Source organism: Lindgomyces ingoldianus (genome assembly GCF_010093535.1).
Source record: "Lindgomyces ingoldianus strain ATCC 200398 unplaced genomic scaffold BDR25scaffold_7, whole genome shotgun sequence".
Taxonomy (NCBI): Eukaryota; Fungi; Ascomycota; class Dothideomycetes; order Pleosporales; family Lindgomycetaceae; genus Lindgomyces; species Lindgomyces ingoldianus.
This window is the reverse complement of record NW_022985168.1, coordinates 1,647,036-1,658,014: the sequence shown is the minus strand read 5'-3', so window position 1 is coordinate 1,658,014 and position 10,979 is coordinate 1,647,036. Positions and strand designations below refer to the sequence as shown.

Below are 10,979 nucleotides of genomic sequence, written 5' to 3'. Positions count from 1 at the left end.
AGTTTTTCTTTAGCAGTTTCCCTCTAAGGTAGAAGTTTATACAGGTTGTAATGTAGTATAGATTATGTAGGTGGTATTAGTAGTGCATACACTACTGCAGGCGGTGGTGTGTACAATTAAGGGTGTAGAGCAGGCGTTAGGTAGAGTGGCATGTATTATTTGTACAGTAATTAGTGTAGTGCTAGCTAAAGCATAAGAGCAGGTAATACTAGTACATTTAGTGTTAATAGCAGCATTATGTTTAGTCTGCTTCTATGCAGAGCCTTATATAGTAATAAAAGTTACATATAAAGCCTTTTTAGTGTAATTGCTTTTTTTATGCTATATTATATAGCTTCTAAGCTTAGGTACTTTTAGTGCTTAGCTATAGTGTAATTCTTTTATCTTTTAGCACTTATATAAGCTCTTTTTTAAATGTGCAGCTAAGTGCTAAGAAGTTTTATAGTATTTATTTTTTAAAATCTTCTATATATAAACTTAGAAAAGTAGCGCCCTTTTAAGTTGTTATATGTAAATTAGTAATTATATAACTTATATATAATTAAGTCTATAAGCTTATTAGAGCCTTTAATATGTTAATCTTATTATTCTAGTACTCTAGGCTAGTCTTGTTCTATAGTGTTGCCTCTAATATCCTTATGTTTTTTATAAGTTATTTATATAATAGGAATTATTCTTTATTTTTTCTATTATTACACAAAGTTATTAGTTACTAATAAGATTTTATTATAACAGTATAGTTAATTACTTTTCTAGTAGATTACACAGGTACTGCTGTTATCTAGCTGCTAGGTTGTGCAGCTTTAATAGCTTTAGTGTGCGCCTTACACTATCTTCTTTTTACTTTATACAGTAGCAGAGCTTACTATATAATGTAAAGAATTAATTTACTATCTTAAGAGATAAGTAACTAAATAAAGTACTTTATAAAGTGTAAGTGCTTTATTATTACTCTTTCTAAAAAATAAGTAATAAAATAAAGTGCCTTATAAGGCGTAGAGTTAATTACTTGTGCAGTAGATTATATAGGTACTGCTGTTGTCTAGCTACTAGGTTATGCAGCTTTAATAGCTTTTAGTGTGCGTTTTGCACTATCTCCTCCTTACTTTGTACAGTAGCAGAGCTTACTGTATAATGTAAAGGATTAATGTGCTATTATCTAGCTGCTAGGTTGTGTAGCTTTAGTAGCTTTAGTATGTGTTTTACACTATTTTCTTCTTACTTTATATAGTAGTAAAGCTTACTATATAATGTAAAGGATTAATCTACTATCTAAAAAAATAAGTAACTAAATAAAGTACTTTATAAAGTATAAGTGCTCTATTATTACTCTTTCTAGAGGATAAGTAACAAAATAAAGTACCTTATAAAGTGTAAGTACTTTATTATTACTCTTGCTAATTTATAGTTAATTAAATTAACTACTAATTAGTGTTAAATAGGCTCTAACAGCTAGCTGCTTATAGTATAAGCACTTAAGTAGTAAGAGTAAGAGTAGTGTATAGTGTGCACAGTGTATAAGGTAGGTAAAGTAAGGGTAACATGTTTCTAGTTTTATTACTCTTATTTTTCTTTTATACAGAGGAAAAGGGGGATATCTAGATGTTCGCGCACAGAGGTTCGCGCACAAGCATCATGTGACATAGATACGTGGTCCTGCTCGTGCGCGATCGCTTGTATCCAGATCGTGACGCTGCTGCTGCGTACGGACACTAGCCTAAAATACTAAAATAATAAAATTAAAATATAAAAAGCTTTAATAAGCTTATAAATTTAATTATATATAAATTATATAATTACTAATCTATATATAATAACCTAAAAAAGTGCTACTTTTTTAAGTTTATATATAAAAAATTTTAAAAAATAAATACTATTGTTAAATAGGCTCTAACAGCTAGCTGCTTATAGTATAAGCGCTTAAGTAGCAAGAGTAAGAGTGGTGTACAGTGTGCACAGCGTACAAGGTAGGTAAGGTAAAGGCAACATGTTTCTAGTTTTATTGCTTTTATCTTTCCTTTGTATAAAAAAAAAGGGGATATTTAAATGTTTACACATAAAGGTTTACGCATAAGCATTATGTAACATAGATATGTAATCCTGCTTATAGGCAATTGCTTATATCTAAGCTGCAACACTGCTACTGTGTACAGACACTAGCAACTTTCTATTTTTGTCTAAAAAGTTGCCTTCTATGGAGACAGGACGAGCCGTCTTCGCTTTACAGCCACTCGAGGTAGCGCAGCCTCATCATACGACTTGATACTAAGCACAATCATCACGCCGTTCCTTTCACTCTTTCTTATAAGCCCCTCTCCTTGCACTCCTTGTCATATGCTTTCACGTCCTTCATCTTCGTTTCAACCAACTCTTCCATCTCCCTCTGCTGTTCCTCATCGAGCACATCATCTCCTTCTCGATGAAGCGCACCCCAGTAAATATCATCTACATCTAGGCTCTTCCTAATCCCGTAATCGAACCAAAACCGACCACTCTTCCAGGATTCTCGCATCTGAGTCGAAAGTTTGGGTTCTGTCGGTAGCGATCTCGCCTCCACTCGCTCCAAGGCGCGAAGGAACTGCTCCAATCTGGGTTCGTAGCGAGCCAGAAACTTTTCCATGCTATGATTTTCCAGCCACGTGTCTGGTCCTTTCAATATGAGCCACCACGGTGGATCATGAGAGAATTGTGCTGGCATCGCATGCGTGAATTCCCAGTCTAGTATTGCATGGACTTTAAGAGTTTCTGGGTCGGCAAGCATGTTTGAAGGCTGCAAGTCGTCGCAGAAGAGTTTGAAAGGACCGTTGTTGTCCATGCAATATTTCGGAATGAGCTGTCGGAACCGGTGGCGTGCAATGTACCTCCTCTTGGCATTTTCTGGACCACTTGCAAGATTACGTTGTATGCGAAGGTGAGTAAGGTTTTCATCGGATTGGTATTCGAGGTACTCTCTAGTGGTCCGGAACGGCGCGGTGGGAAAAGTGTCCACAGGATAATTTGAGACGGTCACCGCCATTTCGTTCATATTGTAAGTAAACGGCCTCTCAGTTGCCAGCCACTTATTCGTGTCCGAGTTCTTAGCTATGGCTCCAATGGCGTCGAAGCCCAGCCGAGAAAGTTCAATCATAAATTCCGCCAGCTGTTCGTAGACGTAGTCCAGTTTGGCATCGTCTATATCATCCCTCAGAATGACCTCGTCCTCCTCAGACTGGACGGGCTGCTTCAAGAGGGTTGTGAGCGAAGTACCATCGATACGATCCATGATAATAAAGGGACCAAGATTTCTGGGACTTTCGTTCGTCAAACCCCAGCTGGTTACGCGAGGTACGGGGAGTTTCGTCTTTTCTCTCAAATATTCTAAGACTTGGACCTCGCTCTTTACCTTCTCCTCTCGTCGAGTGGTGAATGTGTGGCCTGGTTTTGGGAACCGGATGATGGCCTTTGGTCCTCCATCGTTAAAGCGGACGGAGATACAGAAGTTGAAGGAGCCCCTCAGATACCCATCAAATTCCCCTTCAGGACATCCTGGACGGCGGCTCGATACGAAGGCTACAATTTCTTCCTTCGCGCTAAGAACCTTAACCAACCAAGCTCTGCACTCGTCGTCGGCCTCGACCTCTGCGATTTCGTCGTACGCAGTCATTGGGGAAAACGCCAACAGCTCTAGAAGGGGTAATGCAGATAGTAGATGATTTGGGATGAGATCTGTTGGTATGTGGTGGCTCGCTTTAGAACGCAAGCACTGCAGGTTGGGGACTTTTTATCTCAGCAAGCTCAGACGGGATGGGGAGAGAGCCTCGACAGGGGCAAGCCCCTGCTAGTAGCCTTAGTGGCGCAAGCCCCATCTCTCTAGCGAATAAGGGTGTAAGAAAGGCTTTCTCTCCCTAGCTGTCTAAGGGACTTTTGTAATTTTTTAGGTGATATTGTGGTTCTAAACCTCCTCTACTATGCACTAGCTTAACTAAGAATTACTGTAGCTCTACTACTTTTTGTCTAAACTAGGTTAGATTTTAATAGGTAATAGAGATGTCAGATTTGCGCACCTACTGTCAAGACAGGAGGAACGCTTGACGAAAGCTGCTACATAGTACGAGCAATAAGCTTGAACAGTATGTTGCTGCAAATTGCAGCATTTTGCAGCATTTTGCAGGCTAGTCGCGCATAGGGCAAGTGCGCAAGGGACTTAGATTAGCAAAACAAAAAGCTAAGCAACACAAGTAGAGCAGAAAAAGAATTAATAAATAAACATAATTAATATAATTAATTAATTATCTTATATATTATATCTAAACCTATTATCTATCTTAGAAAGCCTAGAAATAGTGCTTTAATCTAATAATTAAGAGCCTTAGTGCCTCTATTAATACAAAATAGCCACCCAGCCTCCTTGAGACGCGACAGTCGTCCTTTAAGACCACACTGACTACAGAGCCTGGATGATGCAGCTGCAATTAAGATGTGTAGCGCACAGCATCTGGCCGCAAGTAGATCCTAAGTTAACTATCTAAATAATCTTTAAACTAAGAGCTTTAAAGATGCTGCTAATAGCTAAGTTTTTACTAGCCTTTAATGTTAAAACGCCTACGCACCTAAATAAGCTATTAATAAGTAGTGTTAGAGCCTTTAAAAAAGCTATTAAATACTATAAGATTAAAGCTAATAAGTATAAAAGTAATAGACATAATTATAAAAAAGAGTAATTAAGCTTTTAATAAATTATTATTTTTATCTAGTTAATAGTTAGCCTGCATTTATAGTGTACATGCTGTTCCCTAGATTAACTACTTAGATAGTAGATTATAAACTTTAAAGCTATAGTAAGTGTTAATAACTAATTTAAATAAGAACATGTATGTAACTAATATAATGCATCTCTAAAGCTGCTAAAAAATGTAAGCATATAGAACCTGTAGCTAGCAGAGTATAATTACGCTGCTATAAAAGCAGAGACATAAAATGTTCTAAAAACAACATAGTTTAATGCTATAGCAAAGGACTTTCTAACTACTATAAATAAAGTTGCCCCTTATTAGTCTACAACTTTTTAAAAAAGTAGATAGTTTACACTAAATATAAATTAAAAAAAAATAATAAAGTGCTTTTAAAAATATATAATGTTAAATTATTTAATATATATAAGAAAGTATAAAGCTACTTTTATAACAAATAACTTATTATACCTTACTAAAAGTAAAAAGACTACTTAAAGCATAAATAAAAACGCCTGTAGTGTAAAAGTTATAACATTAAGAAAATAAAGTAAACCTTAACATTAACATTATTAAGAAAATAATAAAAAGTTATTTTTAAGCTAGAAACTTACTAAAATAAAAGGCACTAAATGTTTTACATGCAGACATATCTATGCACTAAAGGACTACTTTTATGTCTATCTAGACAGAGCACTAGACTAGTAAATGCTAAATAAAAGAGTTAAAAAGCTTATAGCATTAAAGTGTAAGCATAACTTAGAATTTTAAGGCTTACTAAAAAGGCAGTGTAGACATAATTTAAAAATACTAATTCTAAAGAGTTTACATATACTTATACTAAAGATATAAAAAGACTAACTTAAAAGCTAAAAAGTATTAAAAGTTAAGGTAGCTGCATTGCTAGCTATAGTTAATTTAAACTAGAATAAATATTTACTAAAAAAATTATTTATTCTTAACTTAAGCTTAATATGCTATATTATAAATAATCTTAATTAGATCTATAACTATTATTTACTAACACTAAAAGACTTTATTTAGTTTAGAAACTCTTATATATAGATTTAAAGCTATAAATTAATTACACTAAGCTTAAAAAGTAAGCATAGAACATATAGTTAAGTATATAGTCTTGTACTACATAACGCTGCACTGTGTCTAGACTTGCTGTGCAACCTAGTCTTGTTCTGCCTACTATAATAAAAAGGAATCTAGTAGAACATATAAGTAAAGCTAACTACTTTAAAGGCTCTAAATAAAATAATAATTAAAGATCTTATAAAAATCTATAGCTAATAAGTGTTAGAGTACTATTTACTATAAAAAAGCTTATATTATACACACATAATTAACATAAGAACTAAACATAGTTTATAAAAAGCATTAGTAAAGCTATAGCATAAGCGTCTAAGACACTCTAGACTAGCTATACTTTAACACCTTATATAGTAAGCTAAGAAAGTGTAAATTAAAGAAATTATAATAGTCTAATGTAACTTATATAGCAGAGCTAAGATATAATAATAAATTAGCTATACACTATAAATTAGTAATAGTAGACTTAGTAAAAGACTGTTAATTAATTTCTATACATATAAAGCATAAAGTATTATAAAAAAGTAAAGTTAAATGCTAATTACTAATAAGTATTTTAGCCTCTAGTAAGACTTTTACTTTAAAGATAATAAGCTTACTAAATTAATTATTAAAGCTTTTATAATCTTTATTTTTTTTTTAAAGAACTATTATAACATTACTATAAAAGTTATTAAAGCTAATAATAAGATTATAATAGTAAAACTAGAGGTAGAACACTAGCTAGTATTACATAAAATAACTATTAAGCCTTTAGCACTAGATACATAAGCCTAGAACAGAGAAGCTAAACACTTAAAGAGTGTAAATAAAAAGAAATTATAAGCTATGCAACTAGATGCTAACCTACTATAAAATGTATAGCTATACATTACTAGAGCTAGCGTATACCTATATAATTAGACGCTAAACTATGCTAATAACTAGAAGACACTATATAAGATCTTTTTTACATAAGTAGCTTTAAATAATAAAGTTATTATATTAATTTAAAAGCTAAGCTTTATACATTTAAAAGCTTATAGCTATAAAGCATTTATAATAACTAATAACACACATTAGAATAAATCTAAGCTATAAAGGCTAGACTTAAAGGTGTAGATTAGATATCTAGTTAAGTACTAATTATTAAACATTTACTATATATAGATACTACTACTAGCAAAAGTAATCTATACATGTAATATTATTTTTAATAAACACTTAATTTTTAGTAGTAAGCCTAAAGACTTAATAAATAACCTTATATACAACATAGTAAAGAAAATTACTATATATATTAAAATAATTAAGCTTTTAACACCTAGTTATTAGCTAAAAATAAAGTTATTTTATAAAAATAACACTATAAATAATATATTAAATTTTAATAAAGTAGACCTACTAAGCTACTATTAAGAAAAAAAGATTAGAGATAACTATCTATTTTCTCTAAATACTCTGCTACTTGTAGCATTACTTATATAGTTAATAGCTAGAGTAGTACTAAAGCTAAGCTAAATAAAGTTATTAAAAACTATACTATAAGCTATAGCTTTTATAGCTAGCATAAAATCTAAAAGTGTAAAAAAGCATAGTAGTAAGACACTAAATAAAGCAGCATTAATAAAAATGCTATTTTAAAAAAAGACACTTTATAAAAGCTAGCTACTACTTTTACTATTAACTTAAAAGTAACTAGAAGAGTACTCTTTATATAAAATGTTTAAGGCAGTAGAAAGAACACACTTAGATAGTTATTAAATAATAAAATTTTAGACAAAGGTCTAAATAAAGCTAATTAAGGTAGCTAGACAGCAGATTTTAAATTGTATGTAGGTGTACACCTACAAGCTTAACAAGCACTATAGATTATAAAGATGTAAGGTGTAACTAGTAGTCTATAGTAATTAATAAAGAAACATTACTATATAAGATACCTACACTACTACTCTAGTAAAACGCTTATTTTAAATGCTAATAGTAATATTTACACGCTTTAACTTAAAGCTTAAATAATATAACATAACTAACATGTTTATACATGTAGCAATTAACTGCAATATCTACATATAGATGCTAAAAGGCTATTAGAAACTAGGTATAATACTAAAGCTTTAAAAAGCACTATATAGCTTATAAATTTCTTTTTTACTTTAGTAACACTATTTTATAATAACTTTTAAAGGCCTTAGGTTCTTAGCTGTTCTATATAAACTCTACTATATAACTAAAGCTAAAATATTTGTCTTTTTTTATGTAAATAACTTTATTATTGCGTATAAAAAAGGCTCTAAAGTAGATACACAGCATGTAGTAAACTAGTTATAAGAGAAGTATACTCTAATAAAAAGCAAAGACTTATAATAGTTTCTAAAAGTTAAAATTATTAAAGATTAATAGTAATAAATAATTTAGCTATTATAGGCTTTATATATTAATAAGATAGCTAGGCTAGCTAACAAAAAGAACCTACAGCACACTACACCTATAAGTAGGATTAAACTTATGCTGTAATCTAGTTTTACAACTTTATTAAAAGTAAATTAATATTAGTAGAAGATTAAATTTTTACTCTTTATAGTAGTTACTATAAAACTAGACATTATCTTTGCTACATTACGCCTTGCATAGTTTCTTACAAATCCTGCATCTAACTATTAGGATGCAGCTAATTAAGTTATCCTATACCTACATGCAACACAGACGTACGCACTTTAATTAGGAGGAGAAGACTACTTTATAGTAGCAAGTAATGCATTATTTATAGATAATACACTAAATAAAAAAAGCTTTTAAGGCTATGTTATTTAACTATTTAGCAGATAAATTGCATAGTAAGTAAATAAATAAGATACAGTTATAATATTAATAATAAAAGTAAAATTACTTGCACTATTCTAAGTTACTAAAGAAGCTATGTTTATAAAAATACTTTTTAATAAACTATAGGTTAAGCTGCTTAATTTAACTATTATAATTTAGTGTAATAATAAGTAGATAATCTAACTAGTAAATAAAAAGATATTTTAACTTTAAACTAAGCTTTAACATGTTAACATTTATAACTACTAGCTCTAATAGGAAGTCTTTTAATAAATAATTAAAGTTGTCTATGTCCTCTCTAGTAAAATGCTTATAGATAGACTTACTAAAGCGCTTTTAGTTAGTAAATAGCTAGGCTTTCTTTAGCAAATTTAGCTAGTTAATGTTAGGGAGAGAATAGTTAGTTAGAAAGCAGATATAGAAGAGATTAAAGTAAGAATAGAAGCTCTAAAAGCATACTAAGGTTGCGCAATTAAGAACTAGCTTAAAGCATGTCTAAGCTAAAAGGGTGTGTTAGATTTGCGCACCTACTATTAAGACAGGAGGAACGCTTAATAAAAGCTGCTACATAGTACAAGTAATAAGCTTAAACAGTATGTTGCTGCAAATTGCAGCATTTTGCAGGCTAGTTGCGCATAGAGCAAGTGCGCGAGGGACTTAGATCAGCAAAACAAAAAGCTAAGCAACATAAGTAGAGCAGAAAAAGGATTAATAAATAAACACAATTAATACAATTAATCAATCATCCCATACATCATATCCAAACCCATCATCCATCTCAGGAAGCCCAGAAACAGTGCTTCAATCTGACAAGAGACAGTCTCTAGCTATATCCTAACGTTTTTATAACCTAATTCTAACAAGATTTAGCAGAGTATGGCGCTATTAAGTCCTGCGCAGAACATTTTAATAACCCCATAACTACACCTTAATGCAACTTCTTAACTACATAATATATTATCTTTAGAATTTAAAACCTATCTAAAACAAGCTTTATTAGGGAGCCTGCAAAATTTTAGAAGATCTAGGCCGCTAGTTGTCAAGCTAGATAGTAGGCTAGGGACATCGCGATCGCTCTCATGTCTGCAGCTCAACTAGCTGTTGTCTGAGGACTCTAAGAATCTAGGAGCTGTCTTAGACTAGCTTGTTACAATCCTTGCTTCTTGGAAGCACGCGGGTCAATGATATCCCTGGGATTAGGGCGGAGTATAAGGGGCCGACGGTAGGGTGTACAGTCCTACGTAATGGCTAATGGGCGCAATGGAGTAGTGTAGGGTGACCGGATCGTGGTTTGTCCCTGTAACGGCAGTATGGAGGCCGGGTTAAACAGTCCTGTGTGTTGGACAGAATTAGAGGTATATATGTTGCAAGATATACAAATAGTATTACAGCTCTTTGTAAAGCTAAACGCTACTTAGTCTATGTAAAGAATAAACTAAACGTTAAACACGCCTCCTAAAGGTTTGTCTAAGCTGAAACTATATACATGTCTAGTGGTGCCAAGAACGAGTTAGTGCGAGTTCCCTCAAGCTCCTACTACTGTCCTCTGGTGGGCTCGTCCGAACTCGTGCCGGCTCCTTAGCTCGTTCCCTTACTGGACAATACATTCTTCCGTAATCCTGGGCAGCTGCGCTGCCTCCGCGTCTTCCGATTGGTCCGTAAACGACCTCTGTCCCAACCTGGCTAGATTGTGGAGCACTTCCGGTGGAGTTACGTCGGTCCAACCATAGACCGTAACATAGCTCTATTAGGGAGCCTGCAAAATTTTAGGAGATCTAGGCCGCTAGTTGTCAAGCTGGATAGTAGGCTAGGGACATCGCGATTGCTCTTATGTCTGCAGCTTAACCAGCTGTTGTCTTAGGACTCTAAGAATCTAGGAGCTGTCTTAGACTAGCTCTGTTAGGGATCCTGTAAAATCCTAGGGAATTTAGTCTACTAGTTGTTAAGTTCTAGTTAGGAGGGCAATACTATTAATCTAAAATTAGAGTATAGATAAATTAAAGTTCTGCGCACGTTTAGATTTTTCTCTACTAGTTAATAATAGTTAAAATTGTAACGGCGCAGGCAAGACAATGGGTCCGAAGGCGGTATGAATCCACTCAGAGGCATATGGGAGTGCGTGGGGACTCAGAGACCTGGGAATACCAATGACACCTATAGGCCTTGTACGTAGGATATCAGAAAACTACCGAGCTAGCTACGGGGGCGAGGTGCGACTAAATACATGAGGGAATAGGGGTAACAGCAGGGGGCCGGGCAGAGTCGAGTCAGGGTCGAGCCAGGGTCGGAGCCGATACGGAGACCCTTCGGATAGATTCCGGGCGACCCGAGATGGAACGATTCATGAGAATCGTTACACTACCCCCC

The 10,979-nt window shown here is 33.4% G+C and overlaps 1 protein-coding gene across 1 annotated transcript; it reads right to left on the bottom strand.

The window, feature by feature from the left end:
• Positions 1–2,196: 2,196 nt before the first annotated feature.
• Positions 2,197–3,703, bottom strand: BDR25DRAFT_332456 (phosphotransferase enzyme family protein-like protein). The gene is made up of 2 exons (XM_033692753.1): positions 2,558–3,703; positions 2,197–2,512 (listed from the first exon to the last, which is right to left on the bottom strand). Exons 1-2 carry the CDS (start codon positions 3,641–3,643, stop codon positions 2,303–2,305), a joined length of 1,296 nt encoding a protein of 431 aa, XP_033551244.1. The 5' UTR covers positions 3,644–3,703; the 3' UTR covers positions 2,197–2,302.
• Between the last annotated feature and the right edge of the window lie 7,276 nt (positions 3,704–10,979).